At 40.0% G+C, this 15,667-nt stretch overlaps 1 protein-coding gene across 3 annotated transcripts in view; it reads left to right on the forward strand.

The window, feature by feature from the left end:
* Positions 1 to 15,667, forward strand: part of KIAA1211L (KIAA1211 like) — a 42,940-nt gene that overhangs the window by 14,994 nt on the left and 12,279 nt on the right. For 2 of the 3 annotated variants that reach the window (XM_031056194.1, XM_005420006.3), the window contains 7 exons: positions 2,991 to 3,067; positions 4,024 to 4,189; positions 7,085 to 7,220; positions 7,587 to 7,751; positions 8,372 to 8,440; positions 11,652 to 11,879; positions 13,577 to 15,137. In XM_031056194.1, the coding sequence (XP_030912054.1) occupies positions 3,001 to 3,067; positions 4,024 to 4,189; positions 7,085 to 7,220; positions 7,587 to 7,751; positions 8,372 to 8,440; positions 11,652 to 11,879; positions 13,577 to 15,137 (2,392 nt within the window). In that variant the 5' untranslated portion in view covers positions 2,991 to 3,000. The remainder of the gene's footprint in view (positions 1 to 2,990; positions 3,068 to 4,023; positions 4,190 to 7,084; positions 7,221 to 7,586; positions 7,752 to 8,371; positions 8,441 to 11,651; positions 11,880 to 13,576; positions 15,138 to 15,667) is intronic. The other variant, XM_031056195.1, reaches the window with a different exon arrangement.

Below are 15,667 nucleotides of genomic sequence, written 5' to 3' on the forward strand. Positions count from 1 at the left end.
CTACTATATTTTATTATAATAAATAATAAAAATATTATTAAGATTCTGGGGAGTCATTCCCCTGTAGCTCAACAGTACCCATTACAATCTTTTGTAGTAGTTATTGGATGTTACTCTGGTCTCTGTCTACATTCCTGTACTTTAGTTCAATTTACTTGTCTCCTCACAAGCTCTAATCACACTTTGGGAGTTATCTCTCTCTGATTATAACAATCCCAACCAGGATCAATGTGAGGCCAGACAGCTCAACTTCTCCTTGCCAGTAGGTCAACTCCACATGTTTTTTTAAATTGTTTTATCTTGCTCTTGAGGATGGAACACCTCCTTCAGCAACAGGCCAGCATTGGCCCAGGATGGGTCATATCCAGAACAAATATAAAATAGTGATGCACATTGAGCCGCATCTTCCCTTAACCTAGGAATTCGATTTCCCCACATAACCCAATCCCCAGGACTCCAGGGGTGATGGAATATGAGGACCACATACATATGCACAGATAGTGGCCAAGCACTTCCTTCCTTCTCACAAGCCCGGACTCCAGCCCTGTACTCCTGCAAGAGTCACAGTAGTGGAGGGCTGCCTTCCTCTGGGTAAGACACACATTGTTAAATCCTGTTAGAAAACAGCAAAAATGTGGTGGGCCTGAAGAATTGCTGCATGAGGAAAGAAAGGGAGTGAGGATCTTGCTTCAAAATGCTCAACTGGCAAGAAGAGAGCCTGTTCAAGGTTCGATGTCCTTCTGTTTCCTCTAAGTGAGGAGATTTATGCTGCACCCCTGGTCACATATTAGTGTCCCTCAATGTTTGAAGCATCCAGTGGAAACACTTTTTGTGACCTCAGATGTCACAAAATAAATCACACTAATCTTTGCATGCATTATGGTGGAGCTAACTTTTTTTAAATTGGTTTTATTCTCTAGAAATTTGGCTGCCAAGGTTTGAGACAGGAACATAGTTCTGGTTCGTCAGGAGTATAATATACTATCTGATTGAATTTTGCCAGAGGGAACATGTTTATACTTGCCTGCATGTTTCCAACAAACACTGTCACTGTGTGGGACTTTATCTCCCAGTGGCTTTGCTATTGAGAACTAGTGAAGTATGGCATGCAAACATTTGGATAAAAAATAATATACCCTCACCTGAGTGCAGCTGAATGCAGCAGGCTGATGCCTATGAACCACAGATGGGGATGTGAGTTATGTCATCCACAATTTATACAGAGACTGTAGAATCCCACTTCTGGATGTGTGTACCTTATAGATGCTACAGGGCATGCATATAACAGCTGAAGCTTTAAAGATACTGGTTTACATTCCTGCCATTGCCACTGCAATGTGACAGCAAGAATTTGAGACACCCTGTTTAACAATTGACTGGGTATGACACAGCCCACAATACATATTTATCTGTCACCTCCCAGTGGACATTTACTTTAAAAATAAAGGTATCCTAGGTCACAGAATTGTTTGTGTTGAAATGGACCTTAAAGAACACCTAGTTCCAACCTCCCTGCCAAGGCAGAGATACCTTCTGCTAGACTGGGTTGCTCAAAGCCCCATCCAGCCTGACCTTGAACACTTCCAGGGGTAGGGTATCCACAGCTTCTCTGGAGAACCTGTTCCAGTCCCTCACCACCCTCATCCATTTGTTTTTTTCTAGGGTAAGTGCCTTATTAATTCTCCATACTTCGGGCAGGTGCCCTTGATCAAAAGTTGCTCACCCTCATGTTTGTGTTAATTCTGATTTGGTACCTGGTGGGTGGTGGCAGGGGGTGTTTCACACCCAAGCTGTGGGTCTGGCTGGGGCAGCAGCCCTGGAACTGCCAGCTAGTAGAGGTGCCTTTGCTGTGGCTGTCCTGCAGCCCTGCACTGTAGCCCAGCCCAGGTGGCTGCAGATGGCTCAGGTGATGTGCTGTTGTGTTTTAGATTTGAGTAATAAAGGTTTCATTTCCATTTCACTGGCTTGTTGGACTTACAAGCCTTATTTCTTAAGTCTCCTGGTACTTCAGTGGATCAAAACAGCCACAGTCTATTCACCCTCCCATGCAGGTTGTGGCATGAACATCTGCCTCTGTTACAGCCCGAGGAGTGACTCCAGAGCATTTTACTCACTATCCAATCAATGGCATCCATGACTTTCTTCTCCCTTGACCATGAAATTATGGCTCTCCAGATGAAGAAAGGAGAACACAAACAGACTACTGCACCAGAAATATAATTTAAATTACAGATCTAATGTCTTCAGGCTTTGGACATGTGCAGTTTTGCAATTATTTTTTAGTTTAGGAACCTTAATAAGCAAAGTAATATTTTGCTTCTGAAAAGTAAAGAAGAGATAAGAAAATAAGAAAATCAGTTGTTTGATTTTTACTTGTATATCTCTGTTACTTATTCTCCCTAACTCTGTTATCTATACAAAAAGAAAGGAATGGAAAGAATCACTACCTTTCCCCAAGTTTCTTTAGAAGGAAGAAAAACCACAATCTGTAGAATACTTCAAATTTGATATAAATAAGGGGAAAATACATGGGACTGTACTATTGTTACTTGTACACTTGCTCAAATGCTGTAATTTTGTCTCTGGACCTGAATGGGCTGAGAAAGGGAGAATCAAATAAGCCCACCTCCCCTGGTACATATTTTTAGAAGCATTCAAGAATTCACCAAATTCAGTCTTGAGACAGGAGGGGCTGGTTGACTAAACTGTCATGTACTTTTGTCTTCTGAAAGTGGAAATAGTCTGTATAATCTATTTTACCTCTCTATAGCCTAATAAGTACCATATGGGATATTTTTATATATTATATATATTTATATATAATATATATACACACATGTTTAGACATGTATGGAGATATATATTATGTAAGCATACACATAATATTCTATTCTTTATATTTTAGCAACTTGCCTTATGTCTGTGTACACATATATAGTGAAGTACTGTTATTTTGTGGATACAGCTAACAGTTTTTATTCCTCCTTTAGTGACTGCCACATGAGTTCCTCAAGGACAATGGACCCTAAGATGAGAGAGGCTGAAGGAGATGGAGAGGACAATTCAGGTATCATTTCTCCCTTCCCTGGTGAAGGAAAAGTGCTGTGACTTCTTGAGCTTCTATGCCTTAGCTCTCTCATAGAAGTGAACTTGTTTGTTTAGAGAAGGCATTCTGCCTTTCTCTTCATCTTTTCCCAAGACCTGTTACATGTTTCCAGCATTTTCAGAGGCTTGAAATAAGATTTTTATAGCATCTTGTGACCAAGCTAACTTTTTTACCCAACAAGATCCAAGAGGGAATGAAATGCTGACGGGGATGCTTCGCGGTACTGTCATGTCAACTTAAACAGGCCAGGCACAAGTTGTTGGAATTCTTGTGAAAAACACTGATTTAATTTGAAATAGTTTCCTTCACAGAGCTGCAACTGATCCTAATTTAGGTCTTTCCTCACTGAGCAGACTAGAATTGCTTTTCAAGGTTATTGCTTAATTCCTAGATGAATACTTTGTGATCCATTGAATCTTGTAATCAGCATTAAAAATATTCTTGATGTATTATAAACCCAACATTTTAACAGCATTAGCCTCTCAGCACTGTGCATTCACCTATATATGCCTTTTCTACATTTAAATTGGTTTTGGTAGCATTACTCTTATCATCACTATTTATCTTGCTGAACAAAGGCAGTGGGTTTACAAGTAATAATTTCTTTTTCATATCCCAGGCAGTTAAGACAAATTTTTTTCCTTCAGTTTAATTACCTCAAGAGGCAAGTAAAACTCTATTAGGAATGATTCTACACCATTGGTTATTTCTTATGTCTCATAAACATTGTAATCCATTCTCCAAGATAACAGTAATTTCATACTATCTGTACACTCCTGAAAGACATTAATGCAACAGTGGATCGTGTTACATTTTCCAGGAAAAAATCCACTTATGCAAAAAATTATAAAGAAATGTTATTGTTCAAAACTTTGCACATGCTGCTGGTTGCATCTTCTTTATGTTTCTTCACTTAGGAAAGAAAAAATCAAAGTTCAAATCCTTCAAAAAGTTTTTTGGTAAAAAGAAAAGGAAAGAGACATCATCTTCTGTGAGCAGCAGTCTGAAGCTGTACCAGTCAACAAATGATGTCGCAGACTCTCATGACACACGCACTAGTTATGATTCTGAAGATGAACTTGAGTAAGTATTTGGGCTCTGTTTGGTAAACAAATACAAAATTGCTACAACGTCTGTAGATTAAAGACACCCCAAAATTGCCTCCTCCCCTTGCTCATAATGCTATATTTTCAAATAGTTGCTTTTCCCAGGAAAGTACAAGTTAAAATGGTTGATGCAAGGCAAATCAGAAGGGAATTGAGTGGAGTGTAGCAAGAAATATTAATGAAAAAAGGTTTCATTTAATCATAAATAAGCCTTGGGTTATAATTTCAAAAGAATGTAATTCCCATCTTCAAAAATGAATTAGATAATCGGTTTATATCCTACCAGGATTGTGTTATGCCCCTAAAATGTAACTACTAAGGATTGTTAGAGAAGGTTAGATGACTAACCATTAATGCCAGGGTTTGAAAGCAATGAAGGAGCAATGGGATGACTGCAACTGAAATCAGCAGGATCCAGAGGCTCTGAAGCCTTCTTTTCCTCTGTAGACATGGGATTCATCTGACCAAAGTAAAAATGTCTGCATTTGAGTTCTAGAACCACAGATTCATAGAATGGTATGACTTGGAAGGGTCTTTAGAGATCATCCAGTTCCAACCTCTCTGCCATGGACAGGGATAGTTATTTACCAGCTGCCTTTTATAGTCAGAGAGAAGTCAGCATTACTAACGAAGATTGTTATCTTCCTTATGCACGAAATAAGCTCTGGAAGTGCCTATATCTCCCCACTGAATGTAAACAGGAGCCTGGGATAGCCACTCCCAATGTAAATAGGTGCAATTTGATGTCTGAAGTTAGACCAGATGAGTCCCATACTGTGTTCCTCTTTGCCTCTGAAAACCCTGTTTTCATGTTACCCACTGTGAAAAGTGACCATGAGAAACCTGGTGCAAACATTCAGCTATGTCTCTGGACAGACAGGTGGACTGAAGAGCCCCTTCGATAATCAAAAAGCAAGTCTTTGCCTTGGTGGATGTTGTGCTCTTCAGAACAATCCTCCTGGTCCTCAAGCAAGAGGTGTTGCTGTGCCCAGGAATGGGAAAGGAAACCATCCCGGCCATTTAAAACTACATTATTCTATGTGGCCACCAGGCAGCGCCAAACAACCAAAAGAAATTATTAACAATCTTTTTTTTTTTTTTTTTTTTTCTCTTTGATTTATTGGTTTTCTTTTTTTTCTTTTTGCTTTCATGGCATTGGCAATAGTAATGTTAGTTAGTCCAGCTTGAAGCCCTCGGAGTTCTGGGCTGGCAGCACCAGGTGGTGTGAAGTGCTGTTGTTTGTGCCTTAACAAGGTCATGTCTGAGTGGGTGCTGTCTCTGGCTGTTCTGGCCATATTCCTGTGCTGTAACCTGAAGCGTTGGTACATGATTGTTTCTTAGTATTTATGTAGACAGACAAAGACCAGGAAATTATTTCAAAGGAAGGAAAATTAATTTTGACACTCTTAATCTGAGGAGACATGCAGGGTACTTCCATTATGTGTCTGGGAGGGATGCACCTGCTAGAAAGAGGAAATGAGGGTGGAATGCTGGGATAAATGTGCCCACGCAGTGACACTGCCTGTGTGGCTGCCACCCTTGTTGAGTGCTGGTGCAGGGGGCACCACTGCAGCCCTGGCTGGCACCTACTCTGCAAATTGCTACAGATCTGTCTGACCTTGGATGCTTTGCAGGGATCACATTTGCTCTCAGATAAATTGTTCTTCTAATGTCTCTAATGCATTAAGCAGACATAGCACGCTTTCCTTCCTTCTGCAGCAAGAATGTGAATCAACTCTTTCCTGCTATTGTTTTATCAAACATATTTATAGCAGCCACTATGGGGAAAATGTTACTGTCTGCCATGATTGTTTATGTTTGTCTTCAATATCCCTATGACAGTATCTAGGATCCAGAAATACAGTTCTTTTTTCTATTCTGCTCAATTCACTTGATAGTTACATAAACCCAAACAATTATCTATTCCGCACTCATTTACCATTTCATAGCTCCCTGATTAAAAAAATTAGAAAAAGGTACTCTTAAATGCTGTGTGCACACATCTCTTGTCCCTTCTCAGTCAGGGTACAAACTAAGCTGAGGAAAATGAGCACAAGGAACCTCCTAGCAGCTAGCTGTCTGTCTGTGGGCCTCCTCTACCATTCCCGTAAAGGAGCATGGTGCTCATACCCAACGTGCACCATTTGCAAAAGAAGTTACATAACACATGCATCAGAAGTAGGAAACAGAATATGAGAGAAACTGCCCACAAAGCATCTCCTACTTCCCCCAACTAAGCCACAAAGATTGTCAATGAAAAAACGTGTCCCACAGGCTCATAAGAGAAAATCTGAGGGACCTTGATATAGAGCACAGCACCTTTTAAGGAGTTATGCAAAGGATTCCATGTAAGGACTACATTGCCTGAAATGTTTTTGCTAATGATCTGTATGGCAGAGATATATTAAATGCTGTACCACATTTAGATTGTAAAAGGTACTTATTCTTTCTATGGTCACTCATTTGCAAGACATAATCTCACATTAGCTAGAAGTCTCAGGACAGACTTGTTCATGTGAGCTCCATTTTGCACCTGGGCTTGCCTGTGGCACTGTGACACCACCCAGCTGCTGGCTTCCACCCAAGGAGCAGTAGCTTTTTTCATAAGACATAACTCATCTTCGGAGGTTAAACTGTCTTTAACCTTGATTCAGTTTGTTAATGTGACAGATAACAGCATTTACAAATTTTTTTGGTTTTTAAAGGTGTTACTTAGATTACCCTGAATGGCTGTATTTATGGGAAGGCTGGAATCTTGTTTGTGATGTATGCTGTGCATCCCTGTATCCCATTCCACCTTCAATAGACCCCTTGAGTTAAGAGAAATGGCAGAAAGTTTGCATGTTTTCACTCATTTGTTATATTATTCTAGGACACATAAAGGCATTATGGGAAGCAGAGCTTTGTCACATGATAGCATTTTCATCCTTGAGACTGGGCAAGAGCCTGCAAGGCCAGTAAGAGTGTTTTCTCAAGAAAACATTTCTGATCGGATTAGAGCTTTACAGGTAATTTAGACAATATAATTTTTTTTTCAAATGCAAGAGATGGAGTGTCTTTCCAGGCTTGATTTTTTTTTTATAGTATTTGTAGTTGAATATTTGATTAGTAAGTAATATCTGGCTGCAGTTTACATCAAACATTGCATTTGTTAATTAGACAGCAGTATCCTGTCTTGGTTCTATATAAATGATAGCTGAAAAATGGGTAGTTTATTTGGCTCCCTAAGAGAATGTGTAAAGTCAGATGTCCTGCGCCCTGGATCATTCAGTTGTGAAGTTAAAATAATGGTAACTCATTGACCTCAGCTAAGCAATGTTCTGGGGCAACCTCCATCACTATCATAAGCTAATGTATTTTATGCCACGCTGAAGCTGAAACTCCAGCCTACCATGAAATTGGGACCCCCGCCTCCATTTGGACTTAATGCAAAGAGAACAGAGGATGCTGGGACCAGTTCTGAAGATGATGGATTACCCAGGAGCCCTCCAGAGATGTCTTTGCTTCATGAAAGCCTAAGCTCAGGCCTGAGAACAAGAGTGAGTAGTTCCAGTGTTGGCAAAAATGGGTGTTTAATGACTTGTTTTACCTATATGTGGATGGTAGAATAAAGTATTTGGTTTTACATATCCCTATTTTACCTCTGAGCAATTCAGAAATACCTTACTCAAATTGGGAAAACACTCTCTCTCTGTAAACAGCTACTTAGGATTGGTATTCCTATTAAAACATAAATATCACACCTGAAAATGCAGAACTAGGAAGAAGAGTATGTGATTGTGTACACACATGGGAATGTTATGTTTTTTATAGAAACTACAAAGAGCTTCCAGGCATAAAAAAATAAGGCTGAAAAATCTGTATTCTCTCTTGAGTGTGTTGATAAGAGAACTCTCTAATGTTCTTTTAGGTTGTCATTGGAAAAAGAAACATTAAAAAATCTGATTTTTTTAAATGATAGTTTTGTTAGACATTATTTCATTCTTTATCTGCGTGTCTTACACTTTATGTTTGCAGTGTCCTTGCTAATCCTTAAGACTGTAGAGAAGAACAACTTACATTGTCAGTACCTTTGTGCACTTTGTGTAGATGATTTCTGTGATTATATCCACCTTGTTTGTCATCTTTTACTGAATCTCTTCCTCATTCCATCCCACAGTTCTCTGACTCTCACAAGCACCTTAGCTCTTTGAGTTTAGCTGGAACAGGCAGTGAAGAAGAAGAACAGGTAACTTCTGCCAAATGTATTAAGGGACAAGTAATTACCCACAGTGGTTTTTAAAAGAAATATTAAAAAAATATTATTTTGTTGCCTGTCTGCTGCAAAAAACAACTTTGTATGCATGTAATTGCCTGCCTGTCTGTTTGCTGTTTTAATGTCTGTCTGTCTGTCTAACATAAAAAACTATGATTATTTATCAACATAATTCTGATGCAAAGTCATCCCATTATTATCCCATTGATAATAATTAATGTCTCTAGAAAAGCTCATATCCTTTAGCAAACTTTATAGACATGATTTAATCTCCAAGTACAACCAACCAGATTTAGACACTGAAGCAGTGTCCATTTTTTCAAAGATGGGAAATTGCAGTAAAGGCTGCTTGAGTTACATGCGCAGGATAAGGGAGAAAGCTTATTGAAGAGAAAGGAGCAGCTCTAGATCCTCTGAAATCTGCCCAGACCCTGCTTTAAGTACAAAGTTACCTCACACTGACACAGAAAGTGTTTGCCTGATGACAGCGGCTGACATTGCTGCTCAGGAGTCTGAGTTCAGCCTTCAGTAAGATTCTGGCTGTGAATTTTGCTGAAGTGATCTTTTTCAGAGCTCAAGTATAGGCGCATGGTTGGCTTTCTTCAATCAGAAGCCAGCCCTTCTGGCTGATTAAAGGGCTGTTTTGGAAAGCTCTGAAGAGTCCCTTTTAGCTGTCCGCAGCTGGAGTCCTGGTGGAAACAACACGGGGTAGAGGGAAGAGCATTTTCTAGGAATAGGAGGAGGGGTGGAAGGAAATTGCAGAAATGAAATAGAGAAACTAGTCCTGAGCTGACCATTTCTTGGTAATTATGCAAAATGTATTTCAGAACCAGCTGCAGCAGGGCTCAGCAAAGATTTCTGGCCTTACTTCTTAGATTCCACATGAAGCTGTTTGAAAAAACTGCTTATATGCAGTGCAATATTATTATTCTTAAAATAAAAACAACAGAACTCATGAAGGAAGTATTTCTTGAAAGCTGTTATGGGCTCACTGTAATTGTGCCCAGTCCAGATGCATGTTTGCTGAAAGAGGATTTATGTCTCCCTGTTGATCCATTAACATTACCTTCTGACTCACTTGCTGACTCCTGAGTCGTGGTGATGACTACACAGCTGTTTAGCTTTTTCCACATGCCCTATCATTTAGCTCAGAGTTCTCTTCAACCCATGCCAGTTTGAGACAGCAGCCAGAATGCAGTTCTAAAGGCTTTCCTCCCAAACCACAGGATCTACTACCTGGCATTTCAGAGAAATTAGCCCTGCTTCTGGAAGTCAGAGGAGACCAGTTCACAGGGCTGAGGAATTTTGCACAACCCAGTCCTGAGGTTTTGGGCAGCAGTGACACCTTGCTGTGTCTTGGCAGCTTTTCTGGATTGAATAAAGGAATCACAACTCTCCTGTCTGGGCTTTGGGGATGAGGTTTCCTCCTGGCCCCCCACCTTGTGCCACCCAGCACGACCAGCTGAAGGATGACTGAGCCATGTGCACATGACATTTGGAGAAAGCGGTCTGCCAGCTCTTTCCTTCTCCAGCAGACTTTGTCAAAGCCAAACTTTGTGGGACAAACAACTTCTGCAGCAAACTCAGAGCTGGCATTCACTAAGGCTGCTGAAATTTGAGCAAGAAACCAGATTTTGGATTTTCCGGTGTAATGGCCAACACTGAGCACTGCCAAGGAGAAGACATGCAAAGTTCTCGAGGAAAAGCAGAAGCCAGAAGAAAGGCAGGCAAATAATGACGTGCTTTGAAAGAGAACATGTGCTGTGTTTTTATCATGGAGCTGAAATATCAATGTATTCACTGTTAGCTACTAATGTATAATGCAGCCACCTATCATTTGTTGTACATTAGTCATGTCTGACTACTAGACTGCAGATATTGTAGAGTTAAAATTAATGAGAGCATCCATTATCCACTATTCAGCATGTCTGAGCTACCTTCTTTTTCTTAAGTAGAAAGTATGATTAGAAGGTGTGGATGCAGCCTCTGCTAAAATCAATGGGAGTTTTCCCCTGGCCATTGAGCAAGCTGTAGTAGGCCCTTGCTACACTACAGAGTTTCTTTGAGCTGCAGTGCATATTGCAGAATTCTACTTGCAGATATTGCTGCTGCTTCTTCCCTTCCGAAATAAAATGAACACCAACCTGCCCTGCTCTTCTCCCAACCAACTTCCTTAGTAAAATACCACTTCCAGAAAAAAAGAAGAATAAGAAAGAAGAATACCCACAGAAGAAAGTGTGACAAAGGAGGAAATGCCCTCCAAAGAAGTGAACCAGAATTTCAAGCCTACAAAGGGAGTGCTGTAATGAGTTGCCAGAGCTGATGTTAATGCTGTGACAGATAGTTTGGAAATACAATTTTGCCTATTTGCAAAATTGATTCTGAGAGGAAGGAGGAACCCTTTTTAGAGTTTATTTTTAATAAATTTTCCAATGTTCTTGTTGCATCATCCCTGGAACTAGGGTAGTTTTTGGTGAAGCTCACAGGCAAGCTGAATTCCAGCTTTGTGAGAGTGTGACACCCCTTGCAGCATTCAGGAGCTGTTTCTGGATGGGCTATTGGCCTCCAGTAGGAATTATCCATTGCTTCCTTCCCCAGAATAGTTTACTAATGAAACTTTACATTTCCGGTAAATGCAGATACAAATGTTTTTACATGATGCAAAAACACAAGCTGATTTAAGTGTCAATGCCACTAATTCTTTTTTTTTTTTTTTTGTCTTTGGGAGGGTATTGTAGAGTTGGAAGGGACCTGTTGACATATAAGAAGCTAAAGATGCTCAGCACAAAACAACTGTGGATAGGAGCCTAGACAAAGATGCTAGAGGACAGACCCAGAAAGGAAAATGGCCCTTTAGGTTCTGTAACTGAGTACTCTTCATAAATCTGTCTTCTAAAACATGCTGGCCATGTATTTGTGTGCTTTAGATCTTCCAGTTAGATGGGATTTGCTCCTTCCCACTGGACAGTATATCATAATATTCTAGCAGCTAAAAATGCAGAATTGCTAACACCAGTACATCACATGCAACATTAGGAACTGCAATGTATTTTAAAGAAAAGTCAAAAAGAAAAAGAGGCAAACTTAAAATGGCAATAAATATGGCTACTTATTTGTAGAATTTTTATTTTTGTGTCTTTGTTTCTTTGTTTGATTCTCCATTTGGGGATATTTTTTTTTTCAGATTACATTGGGTTCTTCTAGATCTCGCTCTACAGACAGTCAGCTGCTCCTTAGGCATGGAAGTAGCAAAGCTGGGTCTCCCCGGACATCTGACAGTACCATCTCCCCTACAGCCAATTTTGACACTCCACCTGAACTTTCTGCTTTCTTGGATAATTCTGCTGCCAAGCATAAACTTTTAATAAAACCCCGGAACCAGAGATCCAGTAGAATGAGAAAATTTTCTCAGGTACATGTGAAAATAAACAGTGTCACTTTTGATAAAAACCCAGAAAGTTCTTACTGGACTTTTTACTTCAAACTCAGATATGATACATGAAAGTGCATACTATTTTTAAAAAGGCTACTAAAAAGTGTATAATATTTTTTTTTAAACCACGTCTTTTTTCTAAACCATCCTAAACACAATTTATCTGATCCCTTGTCATATTTTGTGAAGGGCATAGCTTAGTTTTTCTTCTTGCTTTCTTTCCTTCTGCTCTTTTAGCACTGAAGCTTTCAACTTTTACTACAGTATTTATACTTTATTCTTCATGGTTTTTTTCCAGTATTTTAAATACAGTAACACCATTAATTTGGCATGCTTACTACCAGAAATATTATTCCCTTTGTCTCAAAATATTACTAGCTGATATTCTGTATTTCCCCAAATCTGTGAATGACCTTCCAGCTCGGTAGAGCACCGCTGTGAGCAGCACAATGATGAGGCCAGTTATTTAGAAAAACACATAAAGCAATAATTCAACGATCAATCCTTCTTTTCCATTCTAACATTGTTACTAAAATATGATTGCTTTGTCCAGACTGCCTATAACTGCCAGCTGACTGAGCCCTTCTGGATTCCCACAGAGAGTGTTCACATGTTTTGATAAAACAATTTTTCATATTTTCTTGCCCAACTCTGCCTGTGCTCCTTGCTTCTGGGTAACTGATATCTTGTGCTTTTATGTTCTTGTGTATATGGATTGTGGATGCAGGTGGCATTGCAACTGGGGTTTTTTTGCTGTTGCATTTGCAGAATGAGAAGTCATAAGCACCCTAAAATATCTTTAAAGTGTAGGTTTTGTGTTCTTAGTGTTAGAGCCTACATCCAAAGTATATATTTACCCAACAAACTATGGGGAAACAGTGAGCTAATACAGGCACCATATGAAAAGGCATATTCAGCAGCTCACTACTGTGCTTTCAAATAATCCTGTGTACTTAGCCAGTCCTCACATCAAGTTTAATCACAAGACTTCACAGATAACTACATATGAATTTGTTAACTTTTAAACTAAATATGAATTTATAAACTTCTATCAAATAGTTTAACTCTTGAAAGAAAAAGAAAACTTTCACACAAAGGAAGCAAGGCTGTAAGGCTGTATGACTATGGGATTAGAAACAAGACTGCCATATGGGGCAGATACTCAGCTGGAATGGAGTGTCATAACAGGATGGATTTGTTAGGCTTTTGCTCTTGCTTCTATCTACCCTTTCCTCTTCAGAGTCATGCTTAAGGAAGAATGGGTTGTTTTATTTTTAATGCTAGTATGGAGTAGGAAAATACAGAGACAGATTTTTCTCTTTCAAGTGTTGCTTTTTGCCCGAGAGCAGCACAACATAGGCAGTATGCTCTGGAGAATCAATTGCCAAGGACAGTCCAGTGGCCATTGTTCTGATGGACTTCCTATCTACAAGGACATGAAAGCACTGGTTGTGCAGAAGGCAATGTCACACATTGCTTTTATATTGGTTAAATGCATTATTCCAGGATCTGCTTCATTAAAAAGGCATCCAGTCTGTAGGTTAAGAAAACTGCAAGCTCAGCACTGGAGGCAAGTATTGCCTTCCTCTAAGATCTCAGCTGTAAATGTAATGATGAACAAGAAAAAAAGTGAAGCTGTACATGGTGACAGGGCTTTCTGTATTTCTTTTTTACAGAGGACCCAGTCTGAATCTCTGACTGATTTGAGCTGTACCCCAGAGGAAGAAGAAGAGGATGATGCTGTATTCAAGCCCAGCAATCAAGAACTGCCATGCAGCACAGCTGCAACGCAGGATGTGGCTTTCTGGCCAAAGCCCAGAGTGCCTGAGGACCTCCCCCCTGCTCTGAGACCAGCAGTGACTCAGCCTGCTTCTGAGCCTGCTGATAGACAGGAAACCCTGCTACCAGAGAATCAGCCAGAGGACTGCCAACCAGCACTGGAAATTATGTGTGAGGACTCTGAGTCTTCTCTGCCATCAGAAGGCAAAGACTCTGCAACTTCTTCCTATTCCAGTTCAGACAGAGGAGTACAAAAGCAAGAAGATTCCTCAGAAACACTGGTTCTGTTGTCTGGAGATGGGTCAATCAAGATTGTAAATCACGAAAATAAGGAGCTTCCTACTGTGTTTCCATTAAATAAATTACCTTCCGATGAAAATATTTCAATTAGTGGGAATAGTATTGTTTGCTTGGGAAAGTCAGAAGAAAATAACCAGAAGGATGATCAGGTACATGTGGAAATGCCCTGTAATAAAGGGACAGACAAAGAGTTTACTCTATTGTCAGAGTCCAGCAAGGAGTGTTTCATGGGTTCTTCCCAGCCCACAGACTCATTGCATGTTTCACATCCTGCTTCCTCAATGCAGATGGGATCATCTACTTTCTGCTCTCTAGAGAAAATAAAGACTGCACAGGAGGCAGCTGCTTCTGAGAAGGAGAACAAGGAGGAACAGCTGGGGAAGAAAGCTGAAAAAGCAGTCAATGAACTCAATGCCTTCAAAAAGTTTTCTGTTTCCTCTGCACGGGAGAGACCAAGCACCAGAAGCCTGTATTTCCCAGAAAGATCAGAGTTGGAAAGCCCATTAAATACTGGATTCTTCCTGTCCAAAGCAAAGGTCTCCTCAAGAAATGAGAAGTGGCAAGATGACTTCCAGAAGGGATCAGACCTGGACAAGGAAAAAAGTAGCAGCAAAAAGCAGACTTTGCTGCCAGAATCCTACTCTGAGAACACAAGCCAACCTACAGAAAGTTTGGCTGGTTCTATTTCCCCAGCTGTTGATGAAGTACCAATGCCAAACAATTCTTCAGTGGTATCTCAGAATCAGCCAAGTTTTAAAGATAAAAGTCCTTTTCAAGTGAAACTGAGATCCACCTCACTGTCCTTGAAATATGAAGACAACTCACCACCAGAATCAAAAGGGATTAAAAGATACAGTGCAGAATTTAATTTAGAAAATGAGGGATTGCCTTCTTTTCTAAGAGGTGATAAGGCAGAGATGAGAAAAACAGGCAATACAAACACTGGTGATTCTTTAAATGAAAAGATCAAACCCAAAGCAAAATCCTCTGAGCAGCTTAGTTGCAAACCTCCATTGCCCAAAAAGCCAGTGTTGCAAAGCATAACCATTCCAAACACTACTGCAAGCAAGGATAAGCAGGACAAAGCTATTCACTCTCCTGAATCCAGAAATGAAGACAGAGACTCGGAGAAACAGTCAACTGCTTGTAAAGTGCCTGGTAAGACTCCCAAAACTTTATGAAGTTACCTTCACTTGCAAAGAATGATCTTACCTGTGGAGAGCATGAGGCAGCACTGTTGTGTCTGCCTGTGAGCATGAGCTGATTGCTCTGCCTTCAGTGATGTTGCTCCCTTATTTTCCCTTGCTGAAGAGATTATGAAAAAGACAGCAGGGAAGAAACAGCAGCAGAATAAGATATTTATTTTTACCTCTGATTTTTGAATTTCAGGGTATTGTTTAAAGGATGTTCAAAGTGACACTCAAAAAATAAAGTACATTAGCACATATTGGAAAACAGGAATAGCAAGCTACTAAGTGTCCCCATTTAGAGCTGCTGCATGGCAATTCAAAATCCAAGAGCCCATATTAAGTGTAGTGCCCTGTGTGGGACAAGTGACTCAGACCTCTAGACCTTTTTCACCATAGCATTGAGGCAGAAATACAATGAGGCTCTGCCACTGCCTGCCATGGTAAACACACCACTTATTTATTGCCTCCTGTGAGGTTTTCTTATTAATTTATCTATCT

Source organism: Geospiza fortis, unplaced genomic scaffold, assembly GCF_000277835.1.
Source record: "Geospiza fortis unplaced genomic scaffold, GeoFor_1.0 scaffold192, whole genome shotgun sequence".
In the NCBI taxonomy this organism is placed as follows: domain Eukaryota; kingdom Metazoa; phylum Chordata; class Aves; order Passeriformes; family Thraupidae; genus Geospiza; species Geospiza fortis.